At 44.5% G+C, this 27,570-nt stretch overlaps 1 protein-coding gene across 1 annotated transcript in view; it reads right to left on the reverse strand.

Annotated features, from left to right (window-relative positions):
• Positions 1-23,484, reverse strand: part of LOC144763081 (ribonuclease inhibitor-like) — a 197,589-nt gene extending 174,105 nt beyond the window's left edge. The window contains exons 1-5 of the mRNA XM_078648382.1: positions 23,462-23,484; positions 23,204-23,374; positions 22,555-22,740; positions 21,934-22,104; positions 6,592-6,765 (exon numbers count right to left, since the gene is read on the reverse strand). Coding sequence (XP_078504508.1) covers positions 6,592-6,765; positions 21,934-22,104; positions 22,555-22,740; positions 23,204-23,374; positions 23,462-23,484 — 725 coding nt within the window. The remainder of the gene's footprint in view (positions 1-6,591; positions 6,766-21,933; positions 22,105-22,554; positions 22,741-23,203; positions 23,375-23,461) is intronic.
• Positions 23,485-27,570: the final 4,086 nt, after the last annotated feature.

Raw genomic sequence — 27,570 nt, forward strand, 5'->3', positions numbered from 1 at the left:
GGCAGTTCGGGCTGGACTGTTCCCATGAAGCACAGGGTCAGACTAGGAGGGAGTTGGGGACATCACGCTTATGGAGGTTCGAAATGCTTTAACCAGCTTACTCCCCAATAAAGCCCCGGGTCTTGACAAACTCCCGGGGGATCTCTTTCAGGAAGAACCCACAGTTTGGGCCCCATACCTGAGTGCCTTATTTAATGCAATCCTGAAGGGCATGAACGCCCCTGACACTTGGAAGGGTGCGGAAATAGTACCCATATTGAAAAAGGGTTGCCCTCTCCTACCCACCAATTATAGACCCATCAGCTTAATTGATAACACCCAAAAGCTGATGGGCAGGGTCTTATTTTTCCGCTTACAGGGGTGGATGGAGGAGCATTGAATCCTGACCCCCTGTCAGGCTGGCTTCAGATCAAATATGTCCACCGTGGACCAGATATTCAGATTACAGCTACTTTTCTGAAAAACGGTGAAGATGGAGGGTGGCAGCCTCTATCTCATATTTGTCGATCTGAAGTCCGCCTTTGATCTCGTGCCAAGAAAGAAGCTGTGGGAGGTGCTTGGCGAGCTTGGGTGTCCACCATACCTTCTTAATGTGCTGGTGAGGCTACACGCTGATAATTATGCACAGGTTAGATGCTGCAAATTAGGGGAATATTTCTCGCGCTTCCCTGTCAGAAAGGGGGTTAGACTGGGCTGTGTTCTAGCCCCCACACTATTCTGCCTTTACATCAAGGGGCGCATTGCTTTTTTTTAACAACATTAAAGATACGGATGCACCGAAACTGGCCACTGGGAAAATACCTGCGTTGATGTTCGCAGACAATACTTTGCTATTGTCTAAGTCACCACTAGGCATACAACGCATCCTGGATGGGTTTGCTCAGTTCTGTAATATGAGAGGTCTGGAGATAAATGTATCCAAGACCAAATTTATGGTCTTTAACCCTCCAAAGAGTACGCGCCCTAACCCCTCCCTAAATGGCATTCTCCTTGACAAAGTAAGGACATTTGACTATCTGGGCATAACATTGCCCGAACAATTTGGGTGGGGTCCCCAGATTACTAACGCACGGCTTAGGCTCACCCAGACATCAGGGGGGGTAATGAAAATGCTCATATCATCCACCTTGAAGCCAGCTGCCCCTGTGGTGGAGATATATAAGGCTCAAGCCAGAGGGGCCACTTTGTATGGGGCAGAGCTTTGGAGGCATAGTTCTACTACGGAACTTATGAAGCTAGAAAATAACTTCATGAGACAGCTCATAGGTCTGCCACGCAGCACCCCACTGGTGCCCCTCCGCATGGACTTGGGTTTGAGGCTAATTGATCAAGAGATAGCCCTCAGGCCCTCAACATTTTGGAGGAGGCAATGGGTAACTCCAGAGCTGAATGCATTCAAAGAAGAGCTGAAAGAGCTCCTCCCCAGACTGACTCCCAGCAAAACCCCATGGTTGGCCCACATTAGAAGCCTTGCCAATAGGATTGGGACACAGGATCTTTGGCTATCTACTGAGCTAATTTGTCCCACGATATCCAGGGCGGATCTCGTGAAACAGCTCAGGCAATCCAATCTATTGCTTTTACAGGAGAGCACTAAAGAGGGCAGATGACCAGGGAGTTTTTACAAGTAAAGGAGATGTACATAAAGGAATCCTTCCTGGACGCAATCCAGCCACCGATGGCGAGGGAATTGTATGCGCAATTTAGATGGGGGAACTTACCTCCGGCAGAGTATACTAGTTCTTGGGCTCCGGAGAATTCGAGTATGTGCCCTAGTTGTAAATCAACGGTTGAAACTGAGTTGCATGTCCTATTTTTTTTCCCGGCATATGTTCTACCCTGCAAACGCTGGGTAACCCAATCATGTAAAAATGTAGGGCTTTCCCACTGTGCCGAGGCCTTTAGAGTTTTAAAATACGATACCGAACCCCCAATTGTATTCACAGTATCACGGTTTTTAAATGCTATGTGGCACATTAGGAGAAGTCTTTTAAAACTTGCGTAGAGTTGGATTAACTTGAGACACCCCGTTTTCTGTTTCTTTTATTATGTCATAATGTATTTTAATGATTGTCCGGGTCATTTCTTCCTATTTGAAAATTGTATTGTGTAGCAAGTGTTTTTTTAACCATGTATGTACTATGAAAATGTATTTATTGTATAATCTGTGTACATATGCGGGAACTGTTCATTATGCACTTTTATGGCCTAATCGTCAGAAATAAAGTTTTTACAACAACAATATTGTTTGTGAGGATGAGAAAAAAAGGTATACCTCGGCGTCGTGGGAAAGAGTATTCTCCAAGCATCCTCCAGCTAATGTATATAAAGCAAATCTTGTACAGCTGCCCTCACCTGAGCCATTCTAAATCTTGCAGTCGTATTTGTGGTGTCAATTTTTTTTTGATCTAAAATACAATTAAAGTCTCCCATTACTATGAGATCCCTAGCCCAATCCAACAGTTCAGAGCTTAAGTGAGAGATGACATCAGGGCAGCAAACATTAGGACCATAGATCATACAAACTGTCTCCTTATGACCCATGACTAAGAGCTGAGCAATTGACCATCTTCCCTTGGAATCAGCCTATGTGTGTAGAACCACTATTTCGGAATGTTTAACCTTCAATAATGCAACCCCACGAATAGATGCCGACTGCGATGTACACGCGATCAGATCATAGCCAAGCTGTTTGAAATACCTTCTATCTTTAAAAGCCAGATGAGTTTCGGCAAGTCCAACTATATCGGGCTTAAACACCTTAAGCTCTTCAGCTACGAATCGCCTTTTACTAGCCTAGTTCAGCCTGCAAACGTTCCAACTCATAAATTTAACACTCTGCATTAAATAAACCTAGAATAAGGAATCGTTCTCTATCCGTAAAGAATTTTTTCCCCTTAAACCTATATTCTACATTCTGTTTATACCCTTTCTGTGCTATTTTAATTGCGATGTGGCCATTTAACCCCCCAAACCCCTACGACCCTCCCCATCTCATCCCATCCCATCCACTTCCAGCCCCCCACCCCGTATCTTGAAAAAGGAATCACCCCCTTCTAGGCTGTCCTGATATGACATCATATGAAGATGCCCCACCCACCCCCGAAACCACCACCGCAACCACCACACCACACCCCACCCATACCAGCCAAAAAGCAAAATAATACATAGTACTAGTGGAGAAGTGTGGCTCAGGGGTTAGAGGCAGCAGACCCGGAAGCTGAGATCGGTCCTGGACCAGGGTTCAATTCCCGCCTCGGCGGGTCTTGGGCTAAAAATTCCACGGGCTCGATAATTCTCGCCCCGGTGCCTCCTCGACTCACAGGTTCACACTCTGCGACTCTGGGCAATAGCTTGCTTAATCTCCACAACGGCCCCTCGCGGAGGGATGCCTGACTTTCACCTTGTGGATACCCTGTTATCTCACAGGGGAATACCAGGAAGGGTTCCCTAAGCAAGCGCCGGGAAACCCACTGCAGGTAGCTGTGCGCTATATAAGCTCAACTACATTTACATTTACATTTACTTCAACAAAAGGAAGGATATCACATACTGAAAACTACATTGAGAGACCCATGTTTCTATATGGTACAACCACAAGCAGTTTTGTCTAATTCTAAATAGCAATATCTATTACACAATATACTGTAGTATGACAACAGATCAAACATTAGGGGTAGATTGCCACTTAAAAAGTGCCTTTTTCGCCTACTTCTTATTAACAAAAAAATATGTGTGACCATCCTTAATAACTTTTAAACAAGCAGGCTCCTGTAAAAAAAACTGTGAGGAAACAGCCTAGAAAGAATCCATAAGTTGGAGGAGCTGCCAGCGCTTGTCCATAGTCGACTTACACAAATTGGATCTCACAAAGATTGACAAAGTGTCTACTTTAACAGGAGCCGTAGGCCGAGCCTTAAATAAAATTGCCTGTTGAAGCAAAAAATTGCCCAAGAATACAAGAATAGGCCTAGTAAAATTGGGAACTTTGTGAAAGGAATAGCGGTAAATGATGCGCCCTCTGGCCTTGTGTGTCCATGTCCCAGTCATCTAAATCAGGAAATGCCTTCTGAAACAGATCAACGATGAATGCCTGAGGGTCGGAGCCTTCCCTGCCTTCCAGGATCCCAAAAATCCTCAGAATATAGCGTCGCTGCCGATTTTCAAGGTCATCAATTTTAAGCTGCATCAAAGCCATCTGTGACTCATGTGATGTAACCAGTTTCACAGTTTGGGTATTGACCTCCTCCACGGCTGCCACCCGATGTTGGAGATCAGAGACCTCAGAAGCTAAATGAAAAACCTTGGCAGTAACTTCAGACAAAGATTGTTTGATTTCCGTTCTATCGGCCCAAGCCTGGTGATAATAGACTTGTGCTTCTGCTCCTTGAATATTGAGTGCCTGCATAATTCTAGAAAGTGATGGCTCATCACCCTTAATCTTCTGCAGACAGTAGTCTGATATGAGATGATAAGGGTATAGACACTGTAGGTTGATTGCTAGTTGCAACAGTTGCTGAACCCTTAGTATGAATATACTCCGCACCCAGTAGCTTCTGGGGCCCAGTCTGAACACAATCCGAAATCAGGATGTTAGCCGTGGACATATCAAGAGTCCCGGTAGCCTGCGGAGCCTCAGGAATGTTAGCTGGTGCCATGGCAGTAAGATCTAGCTGACCATTCGGGAGAGTGGTAGCTAAAACAGTCCCACGTGTTCGAGGGTTAGATAGCCTGGAGACAATTGATCTTACTTCTCCCTTTGATTAAACCCATTTCTGAAATGGGCCCACCCGGGCCCAGTTTGTGGTATTTGCTGCCCCCTTAAATCGTCCCTGTGCCTATAAGATCTGAGCCTTTGCACCAGCCCCACCCCACGACCTCTGCCACCTTTTCCAGACCGAGCCTGGTTGGGGCCTTTTCCCTTCTGGGCTCTCCCCTCCTCCGGGGTATTGTTCCTTTGACTACAAGCAGCCTCACTGCCATTACTGATGCTACTGTTCAAGATCTCCTGACCCAATATACAATTGTTGAAAGAAAGATCCTGACCACTCTCTGAGTCCACATTGATCACCCCCTTACTGTTGGCGTTATCGTCACATGTCCAGCTGCTGCCATTCTCGTCCACCCTACCCAAACCAGAGCCCTGCAGGTTATTATTTAGCTGAGCCAGAGACTCTTCGTTGTTCGGCCTCTCAGTGTGAGGAGTATAGTCTGTATTGTATGTGTTGGCAAGTGTAGTCGCTCTGGCAGCATCGCCAGTAATAAGAAGAGAGGTTGAGGTATTGATGTCTAGTATAAACAGGAGCACCCGTTTTCATACCACTGCCAGAGCCCCCTTCAACCGAGGCAATCTTCCATGCCTCCCCAGCCCTCGTAAACTGCCGCATTCAATACTTCAGCCATTTGAGCGCTGGGGAGACCTGTCTCTGAACCGCTGGAGCGAAGAAGCGCTGTAACTTTCCCTGAACGCAAAAGTTTAAGAATAGGCTTTCCCACCTGGGGGTCTGTTAGGGAATCACCTCCGTGGCTACTGCTTACATTGCTGCTCCCCGGGGCTCTCCTAGATACTGTTCCGCCACCAACAACCACAGCAGATTCTGTTTCAATTGCACATTCCACTGTGTCCGAGGCATCCGCAGAACCCCCGGCTTCTGCCTCAACCTCCGCCCGCCCTCGGCGGGTCATCTGTGGAGGAGCCATTGCTTTCGCTTTGAAACGCTCCACTTGAAGTCCTGCGCTCACACACACCCGGTTGCAGCCATGTTTCTCCTGACCGCCACCGCCGCTACAGGACTCACCTGCAGAAAGTTGAGTCAGGAATAGAAGCCGTGGCAGCGCTAACCAATGCGCTCTGTATGTGGATCCACTTCACTATGCGGCCGCCATACACTGCACAGCTGAGCGGTGTTATCCGGCACATCCGATGCAGAGGGGGCGGACACAGCCACGGCGGTAACTTCTCCAGCTACCCTTCTCACAGATTGCAGTCTTACGGGATCCGATCAAAAAAATCTTATTCCATCTTTTTCGCCGCATTCCCTTCAATTAGTGCCAAAGCCGTCGGGGATAGGGGGGCAGAGCAGAAGGCCAGCAAGAGCTCCAGAGGAGAGCGGAGGGGATGCCTTCACGAGCGGAGTCAATCCGCCATCTTCCTTTACCTACTGCTTCCAGCTGTCGGCACAGTACTCTCTGAACTGAGCTGCACAAGGAACACTTTTCCCCTCCCACTGTCACCTGGTTTCAGTCCTGATGTTGTTGGAGCGCAGGGTAGCATTCATTCCGAGTTTTACACTCACCTGTTTGGTAGTTAGTTTTGGTAGTAATGTCTGATCTTGGGCTACATTCAACCAATGACATCTATGGCAGCAAGAGAAAGACTCCTTAAAAACTAATCTTTTTGCGGCCATTCTTCTACTCTGGGATTGAAAGCGCCTCCAACAGGCTTCACAGAACTAACCGTGAAATCTGCATGTAAGACAAACTTTTGGAGGAGAGAAGCTGTATTCATATTCACTAATCACAGAGAAAAAATATAAAACGCGGATGATACAGAAGAGCCTTCCCCCCCTCGCCCCCCCCCCCGATCCTTACTTGATCTTCTGCAGCCGGGTGTCTGGGTGCTTCAGGGCCTCACAGATCAGGGTCGCACCCGCGTCACCCTGTAGTTCATTGTAACTCAAGTCCAGGTCCAGCAAAGAGCGGTTGGAGCGAAGGGCGGCGGCCAGAGCTGCACAGGAAGCACCAGTTATCCGACAGGAAGAGAGGCTAAGAAGGGGCGAGAAAGAGAGAGAGAGGGATTAAAACATTAAGAATTGTAAGCGTTTATTACTCAAAGTATTAAAAAGAAGGTATAAATAACCATAACAGCAACTGTCACGGCCCAGTACTCTCTGATCTGAGCTGAACAAAAAACACTTTACCCCTCCCACTGTCCCTGGTTTCAATCCTGATGTTGTTGGAGTGCAGGGCCACACTCGCTCCTAGTTTTACACTGACCTGTCTGGTAGATAGGTTTAATAGTAATGTTTCATCTTGGGCTAAATCCCCCCCCACACCTGATAGCGCCTCAAACAGGCGTCTGAGAACTAACCTTGGAACATACATTTAAGAAACATATGGAGGAGAGAAGCTGTATTCATATTCACTGATCACAGAGAAAAAAGAATATGCTACTTACCAGTATGCATCTGTTCTTGGCATGTAGAGCTGCAGAGTTGTACATTTAGCAATAGATCGCCAGCTGGTGTGGGGCTCGGATGATTGCAGGTTGTTGTTGTCTTCTTGGAAGAAGTCTTTGTAGTCACGGGATAGGTGACTCCTCCCTTGGACAATACTGCGCATGGTCATCGACTCCACCCTCAGATTGTTTTTCGCCATGATGGGAAATGATGGAGTTAGTAGAAGAAAAGAGAAAAGGATGTCCATGCGTGTGCATCTAAGTAAGATGAGTACTGGAACGGATACAAGCCCCGGGGAGGTGGAAGGGCATGTACAACTCTACAGCTCTACATGCCAAGAACAGATGTATACTGGTAAGTAGCATATTCCGTTCGAGGCATATGAGCTGCAGATTGTACACTTAGCATTGATTGTGCAGCAGTGTCTCCACTAGCGGTGGTCGATTGTATCCGTTGCAGCATACTGAAATAGTGTTTTAAGTACAGCTTGGCCTACTGCAGCTTGCTGCTTGGCTTGCACATCAACACAATAGTGTTTAGTGAAGGTGTGTATTGTAGACCATGTTGCTGCTTTGCATATGTCCTCTAATGGTATGTTTCCTAAGAAAGCCATAGAGGCTCCTAGTTTGCGAGTGGAGTGCGCTCTAGGAGGAACTGTTAGTGTACGTTTAGCTTTTTGATAGCATATTTGAATAAACTTTACAATCCATCTGGCAATTCCTCCTTTAGAGATGGGATTGCCTTTGTGTGCGGGAGAAAAAGATACAAATAGTTGTTTTGTTTTTCTGAAGGATTTTGTCCTCTCTGTGTAGTATAGTAGAGCTCTTCTAACATCTAGGGTGTGTAGAGCTCTTTCTGCAACAGAGTCCGGTTTTTGAAAAAACACTGGCAACTCTACTGATTGGTTGAGTTTAAAAGGAGTAATGACTTTTGGCAATAATTTTGGATTGGGTCTAAGAACCACTTTATTAGGGTGTATTTGGAAAATTAGGGTGTATTTGGAAAAATGGTTCTTCTATTGTGAAAGCTTGTATTTCACTCACTCTTCTGAGAGAGGTGATGGCAACAAGGAAGGCAGTCTTCCATGTTAGGAATTGCAGTTCACACTTGTGCAAAGGCTCAAAAGGGGGACCCCTGAGCCTTGTAAGGACCACGTTTAGGTTCCATACTGGTGCAGGTGGTAACCTAGGTGGGATTATTCTTTTGAATCCTTCCATAAATGCTTTACTTGCAGGTACTCTAAAGAGAGATAGATGCTGTCTATTTTGTGAATAGGCTGCAATTGCTGCTAAATGCAGGCGTATGGAAGAATAAACCAAGTTGGACCTTTGTAGGTGTAGAAGGCAGCGGATGATATCTTGGATGGAAACATCCAATGGATCAATGTTATTGTTGTTACAGTATATTGCAAATCTTTTCCACTTGGCCGCATAACATGCTCTGGTAGTGGGTCTTCTAGCTTCTTTAACCCATTCGATGCTGAGCTCGTCATGAGTTGCGCCGCTCGCAAGCTCAGCTCGTCATGTAACGCGGCTTTTGGAAAAAAGCCGCACAGCGCAAAAATGACCGCAGCACGCATGCGGTTAATTATGTTCATACAGTCTTGTGGTAGGTTTAAGTAACCGAACTCTAAGACCGCAGGAGCCAGATCGCCAAATTCAGTTGGTTTGGGTCTGGGTGTCTTATTTCTCCATGGTTCTGTGCTAACAGCGATGGCGTGAGCCGTAACTTTTGATGTGGACCCAGTGAGAGGTCCTGCACTGTGGTGAACCACGGCTGACCTGCTCATGTGGGAGCCACCAGTATCAGTTTGAGAGACTGTTGTCTGAGCTTGCGTACTACTAGTGGAATGAGTGGGAGAGGCGGAAAAGCGTACGCAAATCTGCCTGACCAGTTCATCCATATCGCATTTCCTTCCGATGGTGGGTGTGGAAATCTGGCGGCAAAGCTTGGGGATTTCGCATTCTCGTGTGTGGCAAACAGATCTATCTGTGGATGCCCCCACCTTTGGAAGAATGGTTGGAGAACTTGTGTGTGCAGCTCCCATTTGTGAATCTGTTGTGACTGACGACTCAACAGATCTGCTATTTGGTTGTGAATTCCTGGAAGGTGTTCTACTGTCAGGTGTATGTTTTGAGGGATGGCCCATCTCCAAATGGTCTGTGCAAGTTGGGAAAGTTGCAGAGAGTGCGTCCCCCCCTGTTTTTGTACATAATACATGGCTGTCATATTGTCCGTCCGGATTAGAACAGCTTTGTTTTGTACTTGTACTTGAAAGGTTTTGAGAGCTAGCAGCTCTAAATGGTTGATGTGTAACTGTTTCTGTTGATTGTTTCATTGGCCCTGTGTGGTATAATGCAAGAGATGGGCTCCCCATCCTGTGAGGGATGCATCTGTCGTGAGCACTATTTGTGGAACAGAGTCTAGGAACGGCCGTCCCTTTGTCAGGTTTTTGGTGTTCCACCTTTGCAGAGAGCGATATGTACGGCTGTCTACCAACACCAGGTCTGTGGGCTGACCTTGAGCCTGATTCCACTGCTGTGCTAGACATTCTTGTAGCGGGCGCATTTGCAGTCTTGCTTGAGGGACTATAAAGATGCAAGATGCCATCATGCCTATTAGTTTCATGAACACTCTGGCTTGTAGAGAGTGCTGGCATTGAAAAAGGGAAACTAAGCTCTGAATGCTTTGAATCCTGGCTTTACTGGGATACGCTAGAGCTACTGATGTGTTTATGGTAGCTCCTAGATATTGATGAACGTGCGAAGGCTCTAGGTGCGACTTGGTGTAGTTTATTGTAAACCCTAAGTCGTGTAATGTTTGAATCGTTTGTTTTGTGTGTTGTACACCCTGGTTGAATGATCTTGCTTTTATGAGCCAGTCGTCGAGGTAAGGGAAGACATGTATCTGTTGTCTTCTGAGATGTGCTGCTACTACTGCTAAGCACTTTGTAAACACTTGTGGTGCTGTTGTGACCCCGAATGGAAGGACTTTGAACTGATAGTGTTGTCCTTGTATGACAAATCTTAGATACTTCCTGTGCGCAGGATGTATAGGCACATGAAAGTAAGCGTCCTTTAGGTCTAGTGTTGAAAGAAAATCTCCCTGTTCTAGCAATGGGAGTACTTGTTGTAAAGTGATCATGTGAAAATGATCTGATTGTATATAATGGTTGAGGAGCCTGAGGTCGGGAATTGGTCTCAGTGTCCCGTCCTTTTTGGGGATTAAGTAGTACAGTGAGTAGACTCCTGTTCCTTGTTCTTGTAGAGGAACTACTTGAATAGCATCTTTTTCTAGGAGTGCTAGGACTTCCTGTTGAAGCAGAGTTATGTGTTCTGTGGACATTGGACGCTGCCTGGGTGGTATGTTTGGGGGGGTTGCTGTGAGTTCTAGGCAGTAGCCATGTTGGATAATCTGTCTTACCCACTTGTCTGTTGTGATGGAGTTCCAGACAGGTAGGAACTGTGATACTCTGCCCCCTATAGGAGTGGAATGCTGTAGGGGAGGCAGCGGGAAGTCACTGTTTGGGAGTGGAATAGGAGCGGTTGTTGTTATTACCTCTACCTCTTCCCTTGTTGTTATTGCCTCTGTATCCTCCTCTAAAGTAGCCTTTATTAGAGGAGGTCTGTGTGTGTGTGTTTTAAAAGATGATGTCGAATCTGCGCCGGTTTGGTTGGAGCCTCCACTATAAGAGGAGCGGCGAAAAAAACCTCTAGTTTGGGTGGATTGTAATGCACCCATAGACTTAGCTGTGTCTGTGTCCTTTTTCATCTTTTCCAGTGTAATATCTACTTCCGGCCCGAACAGTTGGTTCTGATTGAAAGGCTGGTTTAGGATGGTGGTTTGTACTTCTGGTTTGAAACCTGAAATGCGTAACCATGCATGACGCCTGAGAATAACACTAGTGTTAACTGCTCTGGATGCTGTGTCAGCTACATCTAGTGCGCACTTAATTGAGGCATTAGATATTAATTTGCCTTCTTGTAAGAGCTCTGCTGCCTGATCCTTGTATTGATCTGGTAGGTATTCCATTAACTTTTCTAATTGGTCGTAATGAGCCCTGTTGTATCGTCAGAGTAAGGCCTGTGTGTTTGCTATGCGCCATATGTTTGTTGGTTGTGCAGCAATTCTTTTTCCTGACGCATCAATAATCTTGGATTCTTTGTCAGGCAGAGGTGTGTCACCAGAAGTTTGAGAATTGGCTCTTTTACGTGCATTTGACACTACCAAAGAGTCTAATGGCAGATGTCCCTTAATGTATACTGGATCAGCTGGTGCTGGTCTGTACTTTTTCTCAATTCTGGGATTCAACACTGTACACCTTACTGGATCTTTAAAAATGTCTGGAGCATGTTTAATGGCTCCCTTGATCATGGGTAATATTTGAGTAGACCTTTGTGACTGTTCAAAAGTGTCCAATAAGAAGTCCTCCTCAATGGCATCAGAGTGCATAGGAACCCTATAGTAAAGTGCAGCTCTGTTTAGCAAATGATTAAACCAAATACTATCCTCTGGAAGGGAGGGTTTTGTTGGGTAGTACTGAGGATCAGGGATGTCTGGTGCAAAATTATATGCATCGTCTTCCTTGGGATATTCTGGGTTGATATCCTCATCTAAAGGGTATGTATGTGGCTCTGGTACATCATCCCCCCCACCCAAATCATACTCCTCGTCAGTGTGGTGTGATGATGCAGGAGATTGGATAGGAGAAGGTGTAGGTTCAATATATGGATTAATAGGAGAGGAAGAAGGTGAAGGAGAGGAAGGGTGCACTGGAGAAGTTGCACAATCCTTTTTGGCAGGAACCACAGGTGTAAGGGGTGTGTCTGCTGGCCTTTTTAGGTCTCGCTGGCGTTGCAGCGCGAAGCGCTACCGCCAACGAGACTTATAGCCGCTTTCATCCCTGTCAAGGGAGTAACAGCTGTGAACGAGCCCGATACAGACCTGGGCACGAGCCGACCCAGGTCTGTGAACGCGCTTCAAGGTTGAGCAGCTTGTGCACGTTTGTTGGACGTCAGGCGCCGCAAGCGCCGCCAGACCAATTATCCCAGCATGAAACTCTACTTCCTGAGCCGCCACAAGACCAATTATCCCAGCAGGAGTCTCCACTTCCTCAGGCGCCGCAACAATTATCACAGCATGAGACCCACTTATCACAGCATGTCAACAGGCGCCCCAGGCTGCTGGAGCACTCAACTATAATTAATGTGCAGTTGAGTGCTCCAGCAGTGTGGGGCGGCTCTCTGCATGCTGTGATAATTATCACTTTGGGGCCTCATGCTGTGATAATTAGGGCGGCATGCTCTATTTGCAGCACTGAACATTTTCAAACAAGGCGAAGCAGCGACATTCATTGGAGACACTCACCCTCACTAACCCTCACGCCCTCACCCCCCTCACTCGCCCTCACCCCCTCACACCCCCTGACACACCTCCTCACCCTCACACCCCCTCACTCTCACACACCCTCACATACCCTCACACACCCTCACACACCCTCACTCACCCTCACACACCCTCTCACCCTCACACCCTCACACCCCCTCACCTTCACACCCCCTCACCCTCACTCACCCCCTCACCCTCACACACGCTCACACTGCCTCACCCTCACACCCCCTCACACCACTCACCCTCACACCCCTCACCCTCACACCCCCTCACTCTCACACACTCTCACCCTCACACACTCTCACCCTCCCACACTCTCACCCTCCCACACTCTCACCCTCACACACTCTCACCCTCACACACTCACCCTCACACACTCTCACCCTCACACCCCTCACATACCCTCACACACCCTCACTCACCCTCACACACCCTCACACACTCTCACACCCTCACCCTCACACCCCCTCACCCTCACACCCCCTTACCCTCTCACCCTCACACCCCCTCACTCTCAAACACCTCACCCCCCTCACTCACCCTCACACACACTCACACACACACCCTCACATACCCTTACCAGCATAGCATAACAAAACATAGCATAGCATAACGAAACACAGCATGGCATAGCATAACAAACAAAAGCATAGGATAGCAAAAGCACAGCATAACAAAACAAAGCATAGGATAGCAAAACACAACAAAACATAGCATAGAAAAACACAACAAAGCATAACAAAACACAACACAACAAAACACCATAGCATAACAAAACAAAGCATAGCAAAACAAAGCATATCATAGTAAAACAACAAAACATAGCATAACATAACACAACAAAACATAGCAGAACAAAACATAGCAGAACAAAACATAGCAGAACAAAACATAGCATAACAAAACATAGCATAACAAAACATAGCATAACAAAACATAGCATGACAAACATAGCATAACACAGCAAAACATAAAAAAAGCATAACAAAACAAACCATAGCATAACATAACAAAGAATAGCAAAACAAAACATAGCATAGTAAAACAAAACAAACCATAGCATAACATAACAAAGAATAGCAAAACAAAACATAGCATAGTAAAACAAAACAAAACATAGCACAGCATAGCATAACACAACAAAACAGCAGAACAAAACAGAAGAACATAACAAAACATAGCAAAACAAAGCATAGGATAGCAAAACAAAACATAGCATAGCAAAACATAGTATATCATAGTAAAACAACAAAACATAGCATAACATAAGACAACAAACCATAGCAGAACAAAACATAGCAGAACAAAACATAGCATAACAAAACATAGCATAACAAATCATAGCATAACAAAACATAGCATAACAAAACATAGCATAACAAAACAGCAGAACATAACAAAACATAGCATAACACAGCAAAACATAGAATAGCATAACAAAACAAACCATAGTATAACATAGAATAGCATAACAAAACAAAACATAACATAACAAAGAATAGCAAAACAAAACAATGCATAGTAAAACAAAACAAACCATAGCATAGCATAACATAACATAACACAACAAAACAGCAGAACATAACAAAACATAGCAAAACAAAGCATAGGATAGCAAAACAAAACATAGCATAGCAAAACATAGCATATCATAGTAAAACAACAAAACATAGCATAACAAAACACAGCAAAGCATAACACAGCAAAGCATAGGATAGCAAAACACAGCAAAGCACAGCATAACATAGCGCATAACATAGCGCATAACATAGCGCATAGCGCATAACATAGCGAATAGCATAACGCATAACATAGCGCATAGCATAGCGCATAACATAGCACATAGCATAGCGCATAACATAGCGCATAACATAGCGCATAACATAGCGCATTGCGCATAACATAGCGCATAACATAGTGCATAACATAGCGCATAACATAGCGCATAACATAGCGCATAGCGCAACATAGCGCATAGCATAGCGCATAGCGCATAACATAGCGCATAGCGCATAACATATCGCATAGCATAGCGCATAACATAGTGCATAACATAGCGCATAACATAGCGCAACACATAGCGCATAGCGTATAACATAGCACAACACATAGCGCATAGCGCATAACATAGCGCATAGCGCATAACATAGCGCATAACATAGCGCAACATAGCGCATAACATAGCGTATAGCGCATAACATAGCGCATAGTGCATAACATAGCGCATAACATAGCACATAACATAGCGCAACATAGCGCATAACATAGCACAACATAGCGCATAGAACATAACATAGCGCATAACATAGCGCATAGCGCATAACATAGCGCATAACATAGCGCATAACATAGCGCATAACGCATAACATAGCGCATAGCGCATAACATAGCGCATAGCATAGCGCATAACATAGCGCATAACATAGCGCATAACATAGTGCATAACATAGCGCATAACATAGCGCATAGAGCATAGCGCATAACATAGCGCATAACATAGCGCATAACATAGCGCAACATAGCGCATAACATAGCACATAGCATAGCGCAACATAGCGCATAACATAGCGCATAGCGCATAGCATAGCGCATAACATAGCGCATAGCATAGCGCATAACATAGTGCATAACATAGCGCATAACATAGTGCATAACATAGCGCATAACATAGCGCATAGAGCATAGCGCATAACATAGCACATAACATAGCGCATAACATAGCGCATCAAAGCGCATAACATAGCGCATAGCATAGCGCAACATAGCGCATAACATAGCGCATAGCGCATAACAAAACATAGCATAACACAGCAAAACATAAAATAGCATAACAAAACAAACCATAGCATAACATAACAAAGAATAGCAAAACAAAACATAGCATAGCAAAACAAAACGCACCATAGCATAACATAACAAAGAATAGCAAAACAAAACATAGCATAGTAAAACAAAACAAAACATAGCACAGCATAACATAACACAACAAAACAGCAGAACAAAACAGCAGAACATAACAAAACATAGCAAAACAAAGCATAGGATAGCAAAACAAAACATAGCATATCATAGTAAAGCAACAAAACATAGCATAACATAACACAACAAACCATAGCAGAACAAAACATAGCAGAACAAAACATAGCATAACAAAACATAGCATAACAAATCATAGCATAACAAAACATAGCATAACATAACATAGCATAACAAAACAGCAGAACATAACAAAACGTAGCATAACACAGCAAAACATAGAATAGCATAATAAAACAAACCATAGCATAAAATAGAATAGCATAACAAAACAAAACATAACATAACAAAGAATAGCAAAACAAAACATAGCATAGTAAAACAAAACAAACCATAGCATAGCATAACATAACACAACAAAACAGCAGAACAAAACAGCAGAACATAACAAAACATAGCAAAACAAAGCATAGGATAGCAAAACAAAACATAGCATAGCAAAACATAGCATATCATAGTAAAACAACAAAACATAGCATAACAAAACACAGCAAAGCATAACACAGCAAAGCATAGGATAGCAAAACAGCAAAGCATAGGATAGCAAAACACAGCAAAGCATAGGATAGCAAAACACAGCAAAGCATAGGATAGCAAAACACAGCAAAGCATAGGATAGCAAAACACAGCAAAGCATAGGATAGCAAAACACAGCAACGTGTAGGATAGCAAAACACAGCAAAGCATAGGATAGCAAAACACAGCATAACATAGTGCAACATAGCGCATAACATAACGCATAACATAGTGCATAACATAGCGCATAACATAGCGCAACATAGCGCATAACATAGCGCATAACATAGCGCAACATAGCGCAACATAGTGCAACATAGCATAACATAGCGCGCAACATAGCGCATAACATAGCGCATAGCGCATAACATAGCGCATAGCGCATAGCATAGCGCATAACATAGCGCATAGCGCATAACATAGCGCACAGCGCATAACATAGCGCATAACATAGCGCATAGCGCATAACATAGAGCAACACATAGCGCATAGCGCATAACATAGCGCATAGCGCATAACATAGCACATAACATAGTGCATAACATAGCGCATAGCGCATAACATAGCGCATACCGCATAACATAGCGCATAACATAGCGCATAACATAGCGCATAACATAGCGCATAACATAGCGCATAACATAGCGCATAGCGCATAACATAGCGAATAGCATAGCGCATAACATAGCGCATAGCGCATAACATAGCGCATAGCATATATCATAGCGCATAACATAGCGCACAACATAGCGCATAACATAGCCCATAACATAGCGCATAACATAGCGCATAGAGCATAGCGCATAACATAGCGCATAACATAGCGCATATCATAGCACAACATAGCGCATAGCATAGCGCATAGCGCATAACATAGCGCATAGCGCATAACATATCGCATAGCATAGCGCATAACATAGCGCATAACATAGCGCATAACATAGCGTATAGCGCATAACATAGCGCATAGCGCATAACATAGCGCATAGCGCATAACATAGCGCATAGTGCATAACATAGCGCATAACATAGCGCAACATAGCACATAACATAGCGCAACATAGCGCATAACATAGCGCATAGTGCATAACATAGCGCAACACATAGTGCATAGCACATAACATAGCGCATAGCGCATAACATAGCGCATAACATAGCGCATAACATAGCGCAACATAGCGCATAACATAGCGTATAGCGCATAACATAGCGCATAGCGCATAACATAGCGCATAACATAGCGCATAACATAGCGCATAGTGCATAACATAGCGCATAACATAGCGCAACATAGCGCATAACATAGCGCAACATAGCGCATAACATAGCGCATAGTGCATAACATAGCACAACACATAGTGCATAGCGCATAACATAGCGCATAGCGCATAACATAGCGCATAACATAGCGCATAGCGCATAACATAGCGCATAGCATAGCGCATAGCATAGCGCATAACATAGCGCATAACATAGCGCATAACATAGCGCATAACATAGCGCATAACATAGCGCATAACATAGCGCATAACATAGCGCATAACATAGCGCATAGAGCATAGCGCATAACATAGCGCATAACATAGCGCATAACATAGCACAACATAGCACATAGCATAGCGCAACATAGCGCATAACATAGCGCATAGCGCATAACATAGCGCATAACATTGCGCCTAACTTAGCGCATAACATAACGCATAGCGCATAACATAGCGCATAACATAATGCATTGCGCATAACATAGCACATAACATAGTGCATAACATAATGCATAGCGCATAACATAGCGCATAACATAACGCATAGCGCATAACATAGCGCATAGCGCATAGCGCATAACATAGCGCATAACAGCGCATAGCGCATAACAAAGCGCATAGCGCATAACATAGCGCATAGCGCATAACATAGCGCATAGCACATAACATAGCGCATAGCGAATAACATAGCGCATAGCGCATAACATAGCACATAACATAGTGCATAACATAGCGCATAGCGCATAACATAGCACATAACATAGCGCAACATAGCGCACAACATAGCGCATAGCGCATAACATAGCGCATAACATAGCGCATAGCGCATAACATAGCCAATAACATAGCGCATAACATAGCGCATAACATAGCGCAGCATAGCGCATAGCCCATAACATAGCGCATAGCTCATAACATAGCGCATAGCGCATAACATAGCACATAACATAGCACATAGCGCATAGCATAGCGCATAGCGCATAACATAGCGCATAACATAGCGCATAACATAGCGCATAGCGCATAATATAGCGCATAGCGCATAGCGCATAACATAGCGCATAGCGCATAACATAGCGCATAGCGCATAACCTAACCTAACCAAGCATAGCGCATAACCTAACCAAGCATAGCGCATAACCTAACCTAACCAAGCATAGAGCATAACCTAACCAAGCATAGAGCATAACCTAACCAAGCATAGAGCATAACCTAACCAAGCATAGAGTATAACCTAACCAAGCATAGAGCATAACCTAACCAAGCATAGAGCATAACATAACCAAGCATAGAGCATAGCATAGCCTAACCAAGCATAGAGTATAGCCTAACCAAGCATAGAGCATAGCCTAACCAAGCATAGAGCATAGCCTAACCAAGCATAGAGCATAGCCTAACCAAGCATAGCGCATAGCCTAACCAAGCATAGCCTAGCCTAACCAAGCATAGCATAGCCTAACCAAGCATAGCATAGCCTAACCAAGCATAGCATAGCTTAACAAAACACAACAAAACATAGCATAACAAAACATAGCATAGCTTAACAAAACACAACAAAACATAGCATAACAAAACAAAACAAAACATAGCATAACAAAACATATCATAGCCTAGCAAAACATAGCATAGCATACCAAACACAACAAAACATAGCATAGCATAACAAAACATAGCAAAACAAAGCATAACACACACCACACCCACACAACCACGCACACACAACCACACACAACTATCTATCTATCTATCGCCCTCACTCTATCTGTCTATCTATCTATCGCCCTCATTCTATCTGTCTATCTATCGCCCTCACTCTATCTATCGGCCTCACTCTATCTATCTAATCGCCTTCACTCTATCTATCGCCCTCACTCTATCTATCGCCCTCACTCTATCTATCGCCCTCACTCTATCTATCGCCCTCACTCTATCTATCTATCGCCCTCACTCTATCTATCGCCCTAACTCTATCTGTCTATCGCCCTAACTCTATCTATCTATCGCCCTCCCTCTATCTATCTAATCGCCCTCACTCTATCTATCAATCTATCTATCTATCTATCAATCTATCAATCTATCAATCTATCGGCCTCACTCTATCTATCGGCCTCACTCTATCTAACGGCCTCACTCTATCTATCGCCCTCTATCTATATATCTATCTATCTATCTATCTATCTATCTATCTATCTATCTATCTATCTATCTATCTATCTATCTATCTATCGATCTATCTAACACCCTCACTCTATCGCCCTCACGCTATCTATCTATCGCCCTCACGCTATCTATCTATCGCCCTCACTCTATCTACCTATCGCCCTCACTCTATCTATCTATCTACCTATCACCCTCATTCTCACTATCTATCTATCGCCCTCATTCTATCTATTAATTTAGTTACTGATTGTCATCACTCTATCTATCTGTCTAGCTATCTATCGCCCTCACTCCTATCTATCGCCCTCCCTCTATCTATCTATCGCCCTCACTCTATCTATCTATCCCACTCACTCTATCTATCGCATCACCACAGCATCACTCAGCACCACCACAGCATCACTAAGGGGCACAACAACATCACTATGCGCTACCACAGGATCATTTAATGCCACAGCATCACTAGTCGCCACCACAACATCACTCAGCGCCACCACAGCATCAATCTGTGCAACCATTCAACAACAACTGGGTCAAATATGATCTCTCAATGTTTCAAGCTTTATTACAAATGTCACAAAAAGAGGTTAGTATTTCACTTCTGTTCTTGGATTTTCGTCACAATAAAATACACTGAACATATTCTTCACAAAAGTTATTTACAAAAGTCTAAGCTATTGCCATTATAAATTAAAAGAACTTTTATTTAAGTATTAATTATTAAAAAAATTCAAAGCCATTGTTATTTGTAATATCAATACATCTAAGTCACGTGAATACAACACATATTGCATTACAAATACTATAGGTGTCACAAGTTATAACTATTGGAATTGTAAATGACAAAGCTATTATTTTTGCTATTTTCAAAACCAACACATATATAAAAAATTTGTCATTTACAATACCAATAGCTCAAACTTTCCTAATGCGAGACCTTATGTATTGCAAATGCTTGTTTTGTAAGGCATTGCTTCCACATGTCCAGTTCTTGGGTTAATATGGACTTTTTTCTGTCTAGGATCTGGTGTAAACAGATATTCCTCCTCTATAATCTTCTTCAGCGTCGATTTGTTCGGTGCCGATAGAGGTTGCTTAGTGTTCTTTGCCTTAGAAGGAGTGATTGAGTCCTGTGGCAATTTTTTCAGTGCCGAAGGTGTCCTATGTTTGTCTGTAGTCTTTGGTACCGATATTGGTGGTTTCGGCGTGGAAACAGGTTTTGCTGGGCCTGCGGCGCCGGAATCTGGCTTCCCTTCTTTGTTTTTGGAACCGGAAGGTTTTAGAGTAGAAGCTTTCAGATCCGGTACTGTCTTTGGCTTCGGCACCGATGTGTCCTTTTGTACGGGTGCCGAAGGGTCTTTGTCTCTAGGCACCGAAGGGCGTTTTGGCTTCGGTGTCGACGAGTCCTTCGGTGTCGAAGGATTCTTCGGTACCAATGCAGGAGGTGGAGTTGGCACATGTGTTCGTTTCGGTGCCGAGGCACCGGAAGGCATAGTCTGTTTCCTCGGAGCCGAGCCCGAAGGCGGGGCGGTAGAGGGTACATTTCGGTCTCGACTGGGCCCCATGGGCGGAGTGCCGACCGTTGCCTTTTGTTTGGGTAGTGTGTGTTGTGCAGGGGCAGAGGTACTCACGGGTTGTCAAGATGGAATCGAATCGTCAGAGTCCTCTGCCCCCGATATGATCTGGAGATCAGGCGAGTCTTCCTCGGCGACGAGTGGAGCCTCTTCCTCGGAGATATGTTCGATCGGATCTTCATCCACGGAGACGTCTTCTTCGACGATCTCCTCCTCAAAGATGGCCTCCGGTGCTGGCGCTGATCTCCTCATCTCGTGTCGACGGGCCCTCCGATCCCGAATGGTCTTTTTCGATCCGAAGGAGGCACAGGCTGTGCAGGTCGACTCGTTGTGTTCTGGCGAGAGACAGAGGTTGCAAACCTCATGATGGTCGCTATGAGGGAATTTTGCTCGACATACTGGGCATCTTTTGAATGGAGTTCTGGCCATGAGGCGTAGGCCGTACGGGGCCGATAGGCCCAACGGCCCGCTTCGACGCACCGGGATGTTCGATGTCGAAGAAGTTTATTTAAATGTTCACGCTTCGAAAAAGCAGAAAAGTTGTTTTCTAGCCGTAGCGGAAAACTTTCATCCGAACCCAGTGGCGGAAAAAACAATCTGAGGATGGAGTTGATGACCATGCACAGTATTGTCCAAGGGAGGAGTCACCTATCTCGTGACTACAAAGACTTCTTCCAAGAAGACAACAACAACCTGCAATCATCCGAGCCAAACACCAGGTGGCGATCTATTGCTAAATGTACAATCTGCAGCTCATATGCCTCGAACATATAAAACGCAGATGATACAGAAGAACCCCCTACCCCCGATCCTTACTTGATCTTCTGCAGCCGGGTGTCCGGGTGCTTCAGGGCGTCACAGATCAGGGTCGCTCCAGCCTCACCCAGTGCATTGACATGCAGGTCCAGTTCCAGCAAAGAGCGGCTGGAGTGAAGGGCAGCGGCCAGAGCTGCACAGGAAGCACTGGTTACGTGACAGCCACTGAGGCTAAGAAGGTGCGAGAAAGAGAGAGAGTGGGATTAAAACATTAAGAATTCTAAGCGTTTATTACTCAAAGTATTAAAAAGAAGGTATAAATAACCATAACAGCAACTGTCGCGGCCCAGTACTCTCGGATCTGAGCTGCACAATAAAACACTTTACCCCTCCCACTGTCCCTGATTTCGGTCCTGATGTTGTTGAAGTGCAGGGACGCACTCGCTCCTAGTTTTACACTGACCTGTCTGGATATTTAGTTTTGACGTAATGTTTCATCTTGGGCAAAATTCCCCACCCACACCTGATAGCGCCTCAAACAGGCGTCTGAGAAATAACCTTGGAACACGCATGTAAGAAACATATGGAGGAGAGAAGCTGCACTCATAGTCAATGAATCCAGAGGAAAATATAAAATGCAGATGATACAGAAAAACCCCTCCCCCTGCCTCTGCTCCTTACCCGATCTTCTGCAGCCGGGTGTCCGGGTGCTTTAGGGCGTCACAGATCAGGAATGCACCATCCTCACCCAGTGCATTCTTATCCAGTAAATTCAATCTCAAGTCCAGTTCCAGCAAAGAGCGGTTGGAGCGAAGGGCGGCGGCCAGAGCTGCACAGGAAGCACTGGTTATCCCACACCAAGAGAGGCTAAGGAGGTGAGAGAAAGAGAGAGAGGGGGGATTAAAACAATAACAACTCTTAGCGTTTATTACTCAAAGTATTAAAAACAAGGTATAAATAACCAGAACAGCAACTGTCACGACCCAGTACTCTCTGATCTGAGGTGCACAAGAAACACTTTAACACCCCCCCACCCCCCCCCCAACGCCACCCGGTTTCTGTCCTGATGTTGTTGGAGCACCGGGCTGCACTCACTCCGAGTTTTACACTGACCTGTCTGGTAGATAGATTTAATAGTAATGTTTCATCTTGGGCTAAATCCCCCCACACCTGATAGCGCCTCAAACAGGCATCTGAGAACTAACCTTGGAACACGCATGTAAGAAGCATATGGAGGCGAGAAGCTGCACTCGTAGTCAATGAATCCAGAGGAAAATATAAAATGCAGAAGAGACAGAAAAGCCCTGCCCTCCCTGCCTCTACTCCTTACTTGATCTTCTGCAGCCGGGTGTCCGGGTGTTTCAGGGCGTCACAGATCAGGGTCGCACCAGCGTCACCCAGTTTATTGTCACCCAAGTCCAGCTCCAGCAAAGAGCGGCTGGAGCGAAGGGCGGCGGCCAGAGCTGCACAGGAAGCACCGGTTATCCCACAGCGACTGAGGCTAAGAATGTGCAAGAAAGAGAGAGAGGGAATTAAAACAACAATAATTCTAAGGAATTATTACGCAAAGTATTCCAACAAGGTATACATAACCAGAACAGCAGCTGTCATGGCCCAGTGCTCTCTGATCTGAGGTGCACAAGAAACACTTAAACTCCTCCCATCGTATGAATTTATGGAGTATTTACAACTTAAAACTAATTTCCTTAAGTCCCACATTATGACAATTGGCCCGTCAAAGAATAAGAACTCTAAAGCTCACTATATCAAGGATTATTGTTGAGGAAAAGTGGATACGTTTCGTTACCTTGGCACCCTGTTTGACAACCAACTGACTTGGGGACCACTTATAAAAGCACATATACAACCCCTTAGTAACGCAGCTCATGGGATAGATTCCTTTAGTAGACGTATAGGACACAGTCATATTAAATCTATTTTTACATCTTAAGAATGCAAAGTGTGTCCCCGCGGTGGCGTTTGGTGCGGCAATCTCCAGATACAAGCCTTGCCGTTCAATTCAAGTTGCTGAAAACAACATTTTTAAAAAAGCTATTAAGAATCCCCCAGAGTGTCCCAGAGGGAATTGTCCATGAAGAAATGGGAGCAGATTTTATAACTGATTTTATTCGACTCCGTCCAAAACTTCTTTGGCTCTCAAAATGGCTGAAGAGTGAATTGGAATTTAACAAAAGGATTGTGAATGATTGCATACATTTGGAGCTAGGTCGTCGCATACCTTGGTTTAATTACATTAAAACAGCTCTGGGGGAGTTGGGTAAACCTCATTTGTTTAGTAACCCAGAGCTCATTAGGAAATCAGACATAGGCTGGGTGGAAGAGGCTTTTAAACTAACTACTGGTGAAGCGAGGCTACAAGTCGCTCATTCCAATGATGGTTATAAGCACTTTATGATAGTGAAATCCCATCATAGGGTCTACTGTAGGAGGCTGGCTTAGTATATGGTGGCCACTTATTTAAGTTAAGCACCCTGCACTAATCCAGACAAAACTTATGGTGATTTTAGTGGTCTAAGACAACCTTAGAAAGCTCTCCAAGTGGTAGCTGTGGAGAGCAGCCTTCAGGCTTAGTCCAGAAGGAGTGTAAAGCAGCTTATTTTACCAGTACTAATCATACGGTGAAGGTCAAGTGAAAAAGAACCGCACCATGTAGTTATAAAAATATGTATTTATTATAAACACTCACTAACAAATTGCAATATCTCCTGCTCAGAGGTATAATCACGGGCGTGGCTTGCGCGCCGGAGAGCGAGGACGGCTTTTCCGTAGGCTCCGCGGCAGACAAAATCCCCGAATGCCGTAGAGCCTCCTAAATCTCTTATTTGACAGTTTAATGGGCATGGAAGAGCGGCGGAAGGTGTCCTGATCTAGAGGAGACCACTGAAAGTTCCGGTTATGCCGTTTTTCGGAGTTTTTCAACAGCGGTAATTTTTCTTCAGATTTCTACCTCGGGCAGCCGCCATCTTGGATTGCCGAGTCCGCGTTTTTCTCTGTTATGGCATTTCTCTCACCTTTTAATGTACTTTGCACTGCTGCTGTTCATACTGCCTCAAACCATTATCAATTTGGCTACAACATCATTCAATGACTCTGGGGCTTCTCCTATGCTATATCTTGTAGCCTGAATGTTGCTAATTAAGAGTGTGCATATCTCCTCTTGTCTGTGTGAGAATTCACGGCCGCCATTTTAGGTTTCATGAGTCGCAGTGTAATTTTACCGTTTTCCTGACTCTCTCTCCTCAATTGAGTCTCAAAGTGAAGTATGCCTCATTATTTTCTCCTTTAACCTGTGCTGTCTCGGCTGAAGGTGCTATTTGGTATTTCTGCTCCAATTGGATGGACATCTATGCGAGCTCTCTATGCTTTAACCATAATTGAAGGTTGCTCCGTCTCCTTGTCCACATCAAAGGTCACGTTAGCAGTATAGACTTTTACTTGGTATTCGTAGTGTGTGCCTGTAGATACCTGATATTGCCTTGCTTTGCGCTCACACATACGCTAACAGCATGTCGCATGACTCATCAACTCCCAAACTATCTCATACAGGTGCTAAGCCTAAAAGACCTAAAAACGACCCTCCTTCTCCCATCCAGTCTTCCTCAAATCCAGTCCTGGACTCCATTTTAGAGGAGGTTAGAGGGCTTCAACCATTCATGTCTGCCATCAATGAGAAACTCAAACAGATCGAGGATCGATGGGTCATTATGGAGGGCAAAGGGCTGAATTTGTGTCAGTGATATCCAGGATGTTTCTGCCAAAATACCCATGCTGGAGCAAGAAATCCACAAACTGAAGCTACACACCGACGACCTTGAAAATCGCAATCGTAGGAACAATCGTTTATGGTATTCCCGAAAATGTGGAAGGTCCTGACGTGGTGGCTTTTATGCGGAAATTCCTTCAAGAACTTTTGGGCCTTCAACCTACGTCTCATCCCGTCAACATTCAGAGAGCCCATCGTATAGGCCGTTTGAACTCTAATGCTACCAAGCCTCGCGGCATAATTTTTCTGTTACTTGAGTTCACAGAATTGATGTCTGTCTTGAAGGCTGCTAGACTCAAACGTCGTCTTCAATGGTCTGGTCACGACATCTTTATTTCACAAGATCTCTCGAATGCCACGAATGCCAGACGCAAGGAATTTTTGAATCTTCGTCCACTAATGAGACAGTTGAATATTCAATATGGTATTCTCCATCCTTGTCTCTGTAAAATCACGCACAATGGTCGTTCCCGCTCTTTTGATGATCCACAAAAACGTCACTCGTATCTGCAAAGTGCTTCATCCTCTAACATGGATACAGCTAACTAATGGCTCTTACCCTTTCTGCTCTTCATTGTAGCTCTTCTTGGCTTCACTTTCATTTCTCTGCTCCTTTCTCTTATGCTCAATGCTTCTCTTCTTGAGGCTCTGTTTTCTGTATCTTATGTTTGTGTAGTATGTCCTCTCCGTGGTAGCTGGTGGGGATGTGTCCCCTCTCCGGTGTGTCTTCGTCCCTGATGTCTTGGTTGTTTTGCGCTTCTCAGATCAGGTTTCTATGCCTTGATCTGCTTGCTTTTCTCTTTCCTCTCTCCTCATGTTTCTTCTCTTCCTTTTCTATCTCTTGCTCTTTCCCCATTTATGTTCATTGTTTGTTCTTCTTCTTTGTCTGGTACTCTCTTCCTGTACAGTCTCCCCTTGATCAATTGCAGTCTCTGTGGTTATTTGTCCCGATTCTAGATGCAGTATACTTCGGTAATATGTATATGTTGGATGTCTCATCTTTCTGTAATTTATTTGTTTGCTGTTTCCCTTTTTGTAGTTATCACCTTGAAGTGTGTCCTCTCCATATGTCGCCCATCCTCCCTTCCTACCAACATGTTTAACTTTGTCTCGTGGAATGTCAGAGGTCTCGGTCACCCCGTCAAGCGTCAGAAGGTACTATCACTTTTATCGAAACTTAATTCACAAGTTGTTTTTCTCCAGGAAACGCATTGCTCGGATGTTGAATCTCTTAAGTTGAAAAGGCATTGGGTGGGCCAAGTTGTGTTTTCTCCTGCTGTTAATAAAAAAGGGGGGTAGCTATTTTATTTCATAAAGCCCTAAATGTACAAATTGTTTCTTCTCAGAATGATGATGTAGGATGCTGGGCAATGGCTAAGGTTGTCATCCAGAACAAGACTCTGGTCATGCTTAACATTTACGGCCCAGTAAGACCTGACCCCCAGTTCTGGAAGGATATTAAAATTCTTATTTCCTCCATTGACTGCCCAGATATTGTAATTGCTGGTGATTTTAACCAATGGTTAGATCCTTTTTCAGACAGACTCTCCTCCTCTAAATTTCAACCTGACAAAACTCATAAGAGTTTCCAATCTGCCATTGCTGCCTGTCCTTTTTATGATTCATGGAAATTGTGTAATCCTGACTTGTTGGAATATACGTTCTTCTCGAATGTGCACCATACCCGCTCAAGAATTGATTACATTATGGTTAGTAAATCCCTACTCCCATCTATCCAGAAATCGACAATCGGTTCCATATTTATATCCGATCACGCTCCTGTTTACACCACTCTTGACCTTTCCCTCATCTCCTCTAAATTCAATCGTTGGAAATGTAATGCATTTCTCCTGTCTGATACTGTGTTTATGAAAGAAGTTGAAAAGTTTTTTGATGAATTCTTTTTATTTAAC

This window comes from Lissotriton helveticus, chromosome 6 (genome assembly GCF_964261635.1).
Source record: "Lissotriton helveticus chromosome 6, aLisHel1.1, whole genome shotgun sequence".
Classification (NCBI taxonomy): Eukaryota; Metazoa; Chordata; class Amphibia; order Caudata; family Salamandridae; genus Lissotriton; species Lissotriton helveticus.